Source organism: Hippocampus zosterae, chromosome 18 (assembly GCF_025434085.1).
Source record: "Hippocampus zosterae strain Florida chromosome 18, ASM2543408v3, whole genome shotgun sequence".
NCBI lineage: Eukaryota > Metazoa > Chordata > Actinopteri > Syngnathiformes > Syngnathidae > Hippocampus > Hippocampus zosterae.
In genome coordinates, this window is record NC_067468.1 from 6,785,664 (window position 1) to 6,797,691 (window position 12,028).

The 12,028-nt window shown below is 41.4% G+C and overlaps 1 protein-coding gene across 2 annotated transcripts in view; it reads right to left on the minus strand.

Moving 5' to 3' along the window:
* cntfr (ciliary neurotrophic factor receptor) overlaps positions 1 to 12,028 on the minus strand; it is a 184,445-nt gene that overhangs the window by 22,004 nt on the left and 150,413 nt on the right. For both annotated transcript variants that reach the window (XM_052050301.1, XM_052050302.1), the window contains exons 5-7: positions 10,755 to 10,872; positions 9,914 to 10,080; positions 2,722 to 2,885 (exon numbers count right to left, since the gene is read on the minus strand). In XM_052050301.1, the coding sequence (XP_051906261.1) occupies positions 2,722 to 2,885; positions 9,914 to 10,080; positions 10,755 to 10,872 (449 nt within the window). The remainder of the gene's footprint in view (positions 1 to 2,721; positions 2,886 to 9,913; positions 10,081 to 10,754; positions 10,873 to 12,028) is intronic.

Genomic DNA, 12,028 nt, shown 5'->3' on the forward strand with positions numbered 1-12,028 from the left:
TTTGAATCAGATGTGTTGAAACAGGGAGACTTGGAAAACATGCAGAACAGCGGCCCTCCAGGACCTGAGTTTGACACCTATGTTTAACTGGTCGACCGCCGTGCCACCAGTACATGTGTTCTATTCAAATAAAATACAACACAGAGCTTCTCATAGTTTACAATTTTCTCCTGAATTATTCTAAGAGCACATTGTTAAGATGATTGCCTCAAAATGGGTTTCATCCTTTATCGAAAGTCTTGGTCTTGAGATTAAAATATCCCCAAATGCCATTCCATTGCTCTTCACTGGATGTCTTCATTTATCACCCCATAATGTGAAACACCTTTCTGACTGATGGCCTCTAAAACTGCCCTTTCAAAGTGGCCTCTCGTGCTATTTATTTTTGGCTCCCGTTCCTCAACATATTTTATCACTATCTTCCCTTTGCGCATAGTTCTATCGTTTCTGTCATATTTCTATTTCACTTTTATTCTTCAAGTAACCCCATTTAATTTTTTTTTATCCCCCGCCACCCATTTCTAAATTTAATAAGTGCTTATTTTAATTTGGCATTGCTCAGTCATCTCTTACACCTGCATATGAATCAGTCAAACACTCTGATAATGTTGATCGTTCCTGCAAGTACTCTTTTTCAATCCATTTTCTCCTTCCGAGAGAAACCATATCTGTCACGATGCTCACGTGGAGGAGATCGGATGCAAGCTTTTCAGCTTCATCACATTCCCAACCATCAAACACATTTGAAGATGTTGTGCGGGAAAGTCATTCTCACCCAGCTGTCTGTCACGCAAGGTGTAAGTGGTGCCTACAAATCTCTAATTGGCTTGCACACAACACTTGATTCGCAAGATGAGTAACCACATTCATGCCGGAACCTGGCAATCAAATTAACATCTACCACAAGTGCTACTTTCAATTTATTTTGAATCAAAAACTCGTGTGAGCTGTGTGATCTGATACCTGCCGTGCGTCCACAATTCGACCACCACAAATAATGAAATCCTTTCTACCGTTAATGGGAAATTAATCTGGTTCCATTCGCAAATTATACAAATAACGATTAATCATCTCTCTCTCAAACAGACTGTGTTTCCCGCAAGGCTGAAAGAATATATCCAACACCTAATAAAAGTCTAGACAGTCACCATATTTTCTGGCTCTAAGTGCTCTGAAAAGTCAAACTTCTGTCCAAAATGACCATGGAAGACAAAGAGTCATTAGTTTCCAGCTGTCATTGACTGCATTGAGGCAATTTTTAAATCATGTTCCGTTAAACCAATCACTCTGACATTGACATTGACTCTGGTTTTGGAATGTTTCATGTTGTGCATCTTATAAATAAAATGTATTATTATTATTAATATCAGTTCTTTAGTGGTGGTTGAGTGGGTGTGTCAGGTTTAATCATCAATTTGTTGCCACAAATATATTTTTTTTTTTTCGGGTTGAATCCCCCCCCATCATATCAATGGATGCTTGCAAGGGATTGTGAGAGGTAGGACATAGCATTCTGAAAGTCTGATAAAGCAGATACCACAACCATCATTCGTCACGTCCAGAACAACCCATTGTGGGTTGAATCCGGAAACCTTGAGCTGATGGGTATGGTATTGTCATTTTTTTAACAATAACAACTTCTATATTAAAGATGTAGAAATGTACTCAAGTGCTGAAGCACACAGGGCAAATTTTTCCCATCTCCTGTTGCAATCAAAATGAGCTTGAGGAAGAGCGAGACAAGATGCGACTGCTTGGAAATACTCGAGATGGGGAATATGACTGCTGTCAGGTCAGAGGTAGTAAGTGTCGAAAGCTACCTGCGGGGGGACTGAAAGTGTGCAGGAAAGACAGAGCGAAAGAAAATGTTATTCGGCCTTTCATTGATACACGTGTGTATGTGTGAGCGCCTGTAACCCAAGTCCTTAAAATAACACCTGTGCAAACCAATGACATGCACGATAATAGCACTGCAATATTAGACCACGGCTGACAGAACTTTTATCTTGAATGGGCACATATGCTTTTACTATACGCAGGCCTCAGGGAAAAGAGCCCCGGTGCAAAAGAAGTTCAAGACAGTCACATGCAACCAAGTTGTAATCTGGGCGGATAGACGAAAGCACTTAAAACTAGCTTCAAAAAGGGCTTGTTGAGTCTACTGTTCAAAATATCCTCAGACGTTTTGATTTTGATAGGAATGAGATTTTGATAAAACCATAGACGACTGAATGATAACGATAACCTTCTATCAACTGTATGTAGCTGAGAAGAGCTTGATTTACAAGGCAGATCTTAAGTACCCAATTTCGAAGTAATGTCCATGTCAGATCAAAAAAGAAATTCCGATTGGAGTTTTTGTGACCGTAATTTCCGCACTAAAAGGTGCACTGGATTATGAGGCACGTCTTCAATGAATGGCTAATTTGCAAATTTTTTTTCATACATTGAACGCATCGCATTATAAGGCGCAATCTACAATGCCTCCACAAGATGGTGCTATGCTCCTTCCATTCAACTTGAGAGGCGTCCTTTCAACTCGAGAGGCGTAAAAACGTGACTTAACTATTACTGTACTGAAATGAAACTACGAAAAATTCTCAGCCAAATATCGGAATTGGCATCTGCCTCAAAAAAAATCCACACCGGTGGGGCCCGAGTGTATATCCAGTCTAACAATGCAGTCTTATATAAACGTGTTCTCCACAGGATGCTACTTACATGCTGCCACTGCTCCTTGATGAGAGGGCGGTATCGAAGGAAATACTTCAGGGGGAAGTTATCGATGTCGGGCCAGGTCGCAGGACTCTGCCAGGATACCTCCAGCCTACGTGCATTGTAACGGATCGGAGTTGCCGTCACGCGCTCGGGGGGGTCTGGTTTGACTGGGAAGGGGGGGAAAAGAAAATAAGAATGAACCAAAGTCTCACATGTGAATTGCTCACAAGAGCATCGGCCTCTCATTGAACCTTGGAATGAAGTCGGTATTCTTTGGAATTAGCAGCTCCTGGGGTGAAATCAATCTGAATGGAGAGCAATGACCAAATGTGGCAGGCCAGCAAAACCAAATTCAAAACCAATAATCGATAAAAAAAAAACAGAAAAGTTTGAGGAAGACTTTTGGGGAATTTTAAGTTGGTATCAACCAACATATTTCTGGCGTTGGGCCGAAACCCTCTATGTCACAATTTGCTCCGTTAAATATTTTCCCCCAAATTTAATTTACTAATGGTCAGTTCACATGTATGGGTGTTATTTATACAAATTATTCACTAATCTTAAATTTTGAAAATGGCTTGCTCACCTTAAATAAATCCATGTTATTGGTTGAACAAACGTGACGTTTTATATAAAGTGACAAGGCAATGCACGCCTGGTAGAAAAAAACCCCCAAAAGATTAACCAAATTTAGTCCTTCGTCCTAAAATCAGCAAATCGTGATGATTAGATGGGTGACTATGAACATCGTAGCTGCTTTGGACATAAGCCAAAATCACCGGTAAAATGACTTGAAACCTGTCTGGTAAGAGATGAGTGACAACAATGGCTGAGGCCGGAAACCGCTCAGGAGTCTGAAGATGAGGAACGGATGAAAGCTGAAAGTCCCTGTAGAAAAGGTACGCGTTAGTCCTGTATTCTGAATCCGCGTCCTCGAGAGAGAATTCCATTGAAAGATACCGAATAACCTTTTTCTTTGTTCGATCACCCCCATTAGTGAGCAGATAAGTCAGGGAAACTTTCTCCATATCCGGCGCACAAAAGATACAGGATACGGATAGCAGCATTCACGTACAATGATAGCAGCACAAGATAAGGCATGCATATCGTCTGAAATAAACATGAGCTAGACATGTACACTGGCTACTCTGACCGAACTGCTTGAACACGATAAAGATGGATTTGATCAGATAAACGCAGAAAGGCATCACGGGATGGTTAATCTCATCGTGACCTTCCATCAGTAAAAGTACCGTAGAAGGAAGAATGATGAACAGCACACAAGCTGTTTTGTTCACATGAGATTCATCCAGCGGTTCATCAAAGATATGAAAACATGTGCCATTCAGAGAAGGGAATCTAGTACGATCGATGGCCCCAGTGACCATTCATCTGGTCTGAAACATCGCACAGAAGCCGGCCATTGCATTAGTAATGAGCAAAGGGGAAATGGGGAAGCATGATAAGCTGGAGCCTTGCCAAGCAGAACAAGCAAAGCGCTCGTGGATTTATCACAGAGAGCAGCGGCGGGCGAAGCTTAATGAGGCGATCGCCAAACCAAAGAAAAACGCGATTGTCATATTGTAAACAAAGCTCTGCTTAATGTGCGGCGCAAATGTTATGAGGTTCGCTTCGGTTTGTTTGAATGGGATTCACGTTACAGTTGCTGTGTATTCGTTTTCATTAGCTTGTTTCGAGAGCTAACACTCGCTCAAAGTGTTAAAAAAATAATAATAATAATAATAAGCACACCAGCAGATTAATGGGAGCAAAATTTTTCTCAGGAGGAAAAACAAAGTTTTTAATGTTTATGTAGAGGCAGGCGACTCTGTGCAATCATTTATTCCGAAATCATAAATTTAGGCCGATGTGCATTGCCAAGAATAAAAAACTCTCGGCCCCCTTCCACTTTTAACATTTTAAAATGATGAACAATACTTCAGACTGTGCCAAATGGCAACTATGACTCAAGATCTTATGTCTGCAAAGTCTTTTTCCTTTTTCGATATGATGTTATTACATAAGTCCACTCACTAGACACTTCATGAGGATCACCTTTGTCTGGGAGCACTTGCAATGCAGTCGTACACTTGGCACCGTGCGGACCACAAGTGCAATAATGCATTTTTTTTTCCCAATCAAGGCAGCATTATTTTCCAACTCCACTCAGCAGATACGTATTTCTTCGAGGCAAAATTTTTTTCAGATCTATTTTTAACCATACCGTAAAAGCAGTTATCCGTTGCCCCAATACATTAGTCCATACGGTACATGGATCATTGCACAGCATGGAAGCCAAATGAGTCGTGATTACTTTGTCTGAGTAGAACCAAAAGTGTACTTCAACAAAACGTCAGCCTGTCATCAAGTCTCGCAAAGAATTTGCACCAATTAGCTCCGTGAGCTGCCGCTGACAACATTTGTCATTTTACCCGGCAGAAACTAGGGTGCTTGCTGACGCTTTGCCGTGTTGCTCTTTGCCAAAGATAATTAGCCTCAGTCTATTCATTCACACACTTCATTCTCACTTGCAGCCGGGAGAAAGTAGACCTTGGCTGTGGTGAGTTTGTCCCGCCAGGAAACCGAGGTGGGGAACAAAAAAAACGCTCAAAAATCAAAACACCACATTACGCAGGAAAGAATCTGACCTGTGCTGTTTCCAGATGGTAACACGTGGGCATTAGTCATTTCCCTGTAGTCTTACCTTCCAACGTGCATTATTCCCCCATTTATCTTCCTCTTAATGCCTTCAACTTGAGAGGCAAGGTAAGACAATTTTATTTGTACAGCACATTTCATGTACAAGTCAATTCAAAGTGATATACATCACACTGCTTCACTTTATTAGGTTCTGGGAAACCACAAGAGACCTATCACAGAAGACCATAGGGATCTGGATGCCTCGTAGGGCACGAGTACGTTATACGTTTATTTTGCTCCAAGACCATTGAGAGAATGATCCGGGAAGATTTGAAAACCTATTCTTTGACTTACAGGAAGCCAGCGTATGGACGTGAGGACAGGTGTGATGCCGCCCAGTGTCCTGGTGTTTATAAGGACTCTGGTGGTCACATTTTGGATCAGCTACAGCTGCGTGATTGATTTTTATTATGATTATTTTTTTTAAAGACAACATTACAGCGATCTAGCCTGCTGAAAATACGAGTATCAACAATATTTTAGGTGACTTGTTTAGACATAAAACTCTTAATTCATTGTAAAATTGATCCATATCCAACAAGTAGCTCTCACTTCAACAGATTCCTGATGTAGGCATCATTTTGTCATGAAAAAAATAAATAAATAAGACTTACGTTTTTTTGTTTTTAAGCCACAATCAAGAAAACTGTGAAAAGCTTTTCCGTGACTATCAGGATAGGTTCCAAAAGCAAAATCCGTGTTTGCCAAGAGCAAAATGCAGAATTTAAACGACAAAAACTAGACACGTATTGCATTAAAATGTGCATGATTTTGACGTGCACATGGACGACTGAAAGTAATGCTGGCTATGTGATAGTAGCTAGCCACGGATATCTCGACATTTCAAGTCAACTGTCTGTTCTCCTACTACACTCACTCGGGAACCTCCAGGTAAACAAGAAACCTGTGAAGATAGACTTGTTTGCAATAATTGCCAAAGGTCACCTGTGATCTTAATCCTTGGCACCTAAATTGTAAATTGGTCCAAAACTATTGGTCAAAAAATCCCACCCTATTTCACTGAACACAGAGGTTGTTTCATGATATCAGACTTTTGACTTATGCAATGAGGGGAGGTGGTTACCAGACTGTGGACAGCTGTTAGAGGTTATCCTTCTGTCCACTGGAAGCCGCATAACATAGCAGGTGGTGCTTTGCCGCCCGCTGTGCTATGATGCACTGCCATCAGTTACTGATCTCATCCACTCTCAACCGCCACAGAGTAGCTTGCGACTCGTCCGCTTCTTTCTGCCGATGACTGACTGATGAGCTAGATCTGGTTCTTAGCTCATGTTCTGTTCATTTTCATCATTGGTTATCTCAAGTGCGCTAAAAGAGCAGTCGGCGCACACGCCACATTTTCCTCGTCATGTCACAAACATTAACAAAAAAACAACAACAAAACTCCATCTTATCCATACTTCCACATTATCACCCAATCCCGAATTACATTGTTGTCGCATTGATTATTATTATTTTTTTCACAATCACAAAGACGCGTCAGGACAGGTTCCTGACTGACTTTGTGAAGTTATTTGCCATCAGTAAAAACGCTTCAACTGTAGAAGCCTTGATTTATTTCAGAGATGAAACTTCCTCAACGGTTTCTGTTTTTATCATCACAGAATGCACACTGAGGACAATTCAACACACACACACACACACGGTGCTCACATCTCATCTAATTTTATTCCAGCAATATTCGAATGAACAAGGACAGTCATGAGTGGTCGTACTTCCACTCAGAATTAAGAAGTGCGCCAGAAAGCATGAAATTGTATTATTTATTTATGATCTGCCTCGTTTTCCCGTAAAATTAATGTGACTCACAAGTTAAATTGCTAAATTAGACTTTTTTCTAAAAACAATATAGGGGCTGAGAGAGCAGTTTGACCAAGTGGGACGGTAGGGGGGGGGGGGGGGGCTAAACTAAAAGCTTCAGACATCGACATGCAAACAGAAGGGATGAAAATGAAAAGATAGGAAGAAAGTGAAAAGAAGAGAAGCATGACGGGGAGTGTAAAGACTGCAAAGAAAGGAGCACTGCACGATTTTCATATCGACCAATAGTTAAGGGGAGTATCCACAGTCAAAGCGCTAATCCGGCTAGCATTAGCATTTTCATCAATCCTGTGCCTGGGATTTGGCAGAGCATGTCACTGGCTCAATTTATTTAAAAAATAACACACACACACACACACACACACACACGCACACACACAGAGAAAGCGTGTGTGTTTTATACAGCATACACACAAATGTCTCACTTGAAGGGTTACAGCAGAATTGAGGACCGCCAGAAGCACTTCCTTTATCTATTTAAGTGGAGCTCATTCCTTCCTTAACGTGAACACATTTCCTCTTCATTGCCTCCTAGCCAGTCTCCGAAACGCTTTAACAATGCTGCTTTTGTGGTGTGCCTGTCTTGTACATTTACACAGACTTCTGAATTCAGAGTGCCACCAAGTTCGGCGAAGAGCAATCATTTTTATGAACTTTTCAAGAACCCATTGCGTTTTGGCGTACATCTGGATAAGTGGGCAAGGCTTTGCACCGACGAGGATGTGGATTAATCGAATCAAATTAGGCAGTGCGGCATGTTTTGAAGATTCTTCTGCTATTGTGGAGGTTTCTACATTAGTGCCATACTGCTGACCATAGAAATAATATGCCCTATTGCTTGGGGAGGACTTGGGAGTTTGCAATTTTTTCTTTTATGGCGGCTTATCCGCCAAGTTTTTCGAGCGTGACGCTCATGATAATAGTCTAGTGATAAACCTCACATTGTGCTTCGCTTTTTGTGCGATTGCTACTATTTTCCAGTGAGAACATGTTGAAATAAATGTATTGACATGGCAGCCGGCGTTTGTGTCATCGGGAACTTTATATTGATAAACCTTGCCATTCTTTTGCAAGAGTCATATCAGCTTCAATTAAACTTGTTTTCCGCATTGAGAATGTTTTACTGACACGTGCGTGCTTTGTGACATTTGACCTTCTCGGTTTGTCGTGTTTGTGCTTGGCTTCGCCCACCTCAGCTTTTTGATTTCTCTGCTGCAAAATGGACTTATACTGAAAAGGTTTTTATTTTATTTAATTTTTTTTGTACACAAACACTGAATGCACACATGTATCCAAATAGTGTTCTCATACACGAAAGGCAATGTAGCTTGACTACAATTCACTCACAGCAGCGGACAACACATCAACCTAACTGCAAGTGTGGCGTGTTGCTCGAAAGAAGGAAGAAAAGAGAGTCGAGGAAACTGGATTACAACAGATGAGTTCACGGAGAAACATGGCTTGCCGTGCGGTTAGCTCATTTAGCGTAACGGTCTAATGGATACAAACCTCAACAGCAGTTAGGTAGCAGGACCTGCAAACTACCTCTGCTACACATAAACTGCATTTGCATCGCTACTTCAACGATCCATCCAACCCTTTTCTCTACCACTTGCCTTGCTCAGTGTTATGCGGAGCCTCCGCTTATCTGATCAAAAGGCAGACGATATCCTGGATTTGCCACCAGTCAATCAAAGGGCAAAGAGCAACTATTCACATTCACAGACTGCCAATAAGTTAGATTTAAACAGATGCAGGCTGCTGAGAAGTTAGACAAGTAAAGCACAATGTCATCAATGATTGCCCATTAAATTAGTACAATAAAATCTTGGCATGACACAGTAAGGAGAAATTTTATTGAAGGCTGACGGCAGCAAGAAAATAAATTGCAAAGGGGAGACTGTGGATAAAACCAAGCATCGCCCGCAGAGTTCGAGCAGGCAGAGGAAGACCAATGTGCAATGACTGTAACGGTGGTTTAAGTCACCCACTGTTTACTGTATTGGCAAACAAAGCCTACTAAACTCCAAACGGATCATCAAATACATATCACATTTTGTCAGGCCTGAATTTAAAATTGCAAACTTATCCATAGGAAGCACAGAGCAGAGAGAGAGAGAGAAAAAAGTTTCCAAGAGATACCATGTCATGGTGGGGTCATTTTCTCATATATGGACTTTGCTGACTTGGTAAGCAGAAAAAAAACATCAGCCCGGCATTTGCTTTTCAGTTCGGTGACATTTATTTGGCCACTTCTTTCCTATTTTCTTTGTCTTGCTGATCTGATCATTGATGCGTATATGCCGTAAACCTCCACAGGGAGTAACTAAAATCAATCATCTGTGGCCAAAAAATACTTCGATGCCGGGGAAGGGGTTGGCATCTTCATTGAGATGACACTCAGTTTTTTCAGTTTCTTTGTTCTTTGCGGGAAGGGTGCTAGGACTGTGCCACATTGGAAACTAAGCATCATTGGTCATGAATAACATCAAATGCTACTTTGCGGAGTGGTAATTTACAGCAAAGTGAATTCCAAAATGTTTTAAATATCCGGTTCATATGAGCAATGATAAGAACGATACCACAGAATAAAGCCGGTGGCATATCAGAAGAACAAAATAGAAAACAAGTTAACTGAGGATATTAACTTTACCTATACTGGACTCCTCAAAAGAAATTGTGCTGGAGGCTTTCCCCAAAGCGCTGATTGCAGTCACGTTGACTTTGTACGGAAAGATGGAGAAGACCTCTGGAAAACGCACATGGCAGCGGTTCTTATGGATGGAATCTTTTAGCACCTCCAGTGAACGCTGGTTATGTCTGGCGAGAGAAAAAAAGAATAAATAAATAAATAAACAGAAAGAGAAACGGCAGCATGTTGTAAATATCTTTCAAAATGTGAAAACATTTTTTTTTTTAATGGTAAGAAACCTTTTCGCCTGTTTCGCTTTAAATGTCTTTTTGATCCCTCCCTCACTGTACTCGAATTTGTGTATTTACATCGTTCCAACCATCTCCTTGAGAGTCTTCAGTATTTTTTTTTTGGGGGAGGGGGGTATTTGGTCTATTCATACATCCATCCATCCATTTTCCGATCTGTTTTATCCTTACAAGGGTCGGGGGGGTTGCTGGAGCCTATCCCAGCTGTCTTTGGCAGTGGATGGGGGACACCCTGAACCGGTTGCAAGACAATCGCATGGCACACAGAGACGAACAACCATCCATGCTCACACTCACACCTCGGGACAATTTCAAGTGTTCAATCAGGCTGCCGTGCATGTTTTTGTAATGTGGAAGGAAACCGGACTACCCGGAGAAAACCCACGCTGGCCTAGGGAGAACATGCAAACTCCACAAAAGGAAGGCCGAAGCTGGAATTCAACCCCGTACCTCTGCACTGTGAGGTCATCGCGCTAACCACTGGTTCACCGGGCCGCCCCGTGCTGTACATGTAAGCATAAATAAAATATACGGTACGTGTGAAAACAACTTACTGAACGTCCACTTCAAACGTAGTGGGGATGTAGGTTGAGTGCTGCTGGTGCCAGCTGCAGTAGAAGCCTTTGGGATACGTGTTGGATCGACAGGAGACGATGGGCTCTCGAGGGGAAACTGCGGGGTGAAAAAACAAAGAACAGACGGTGACTATTCCACTCAAGTACAAAGATTATTAATCACATATGGCGGCGAGGAAGACAGGGATGCTCTCCAGTCATTTGCTCACATTAATTTGCGCTTGGCAACATCATCATTCCTTCCTTCCTCAAAAAAAGCCGATCAGAAAATTTCCCAACGATTTTGACATCCGATTCGAACAAATCGAGTACGGCAGTGCGTCCAGCTACTGCGCATTAGCGTCTTACGTGCTGTCCAAGGAGCACAGATATGAATGTTGACGACTCCATCAACCAAGAACTGTACACGCCTTTGAAAAAAAGCTTGAAACATTTACCATTATTTTCACAGGTGAAACCGCGGAGGAGGGTAGCCACGTTGACTGAGTCATGAAAAGCGGAGGGGGGAGAGGTATTAAAAAGTTGGAAAAGAGAGGAGGGAGGCAATATTGTATGATGTACTGTAAAGAAAAGAAGGAGAGCGCGGTGGGAAGCGTAACAGATGAATGGAGGAGGTTGTCCAGAAGAAGCGATGTTATGCCAACTCTGAACTCCCTCGAGATTAAGCTCTTTTCTTCTCAGCAAGTGAAGCACACACTTGTCTACCACTCCCTCTTCCTCCCTGCGGCTCTTTGCCCTTTTTTCCCAGAGTTATTTCCATTACATATAAAATACAGTGCTTGGCCCGTTACAGCAGAGAAAGAAAATAATTATTTGCTTCTATAAATTGATCCGCAAAGCGCCTGATCTGTTTTAAGACCCAGAAAATTCATTTCACACTCAGTGCTTCATTAGCCCCAATCAGTACAGTATGTTGCGCTATATGGAAGATGTAAGAGCTATTATCAATTTAAATATATATATATATATATATATATATATATATATATATATTTCAGATTACACATATCGGCACCACATTATGAACACTTGCGCAGTTTAATGAGATGTCATTCAACAATGGCATAAAAAAAAGACACAAAGAAAATATATGTTGAGGTTATTTTTTTTTAGTTTATTTTAGTGGCTGTGCTGTCGAACCCGATATATGTTCCCAAATGAAAATAAAACTACAATAATAGACACAGTTTCATTTAGAATGAAGCAAAATTACAGTCACTCGATATAAAAGAGTGGAAAGTTCAATTTCATGA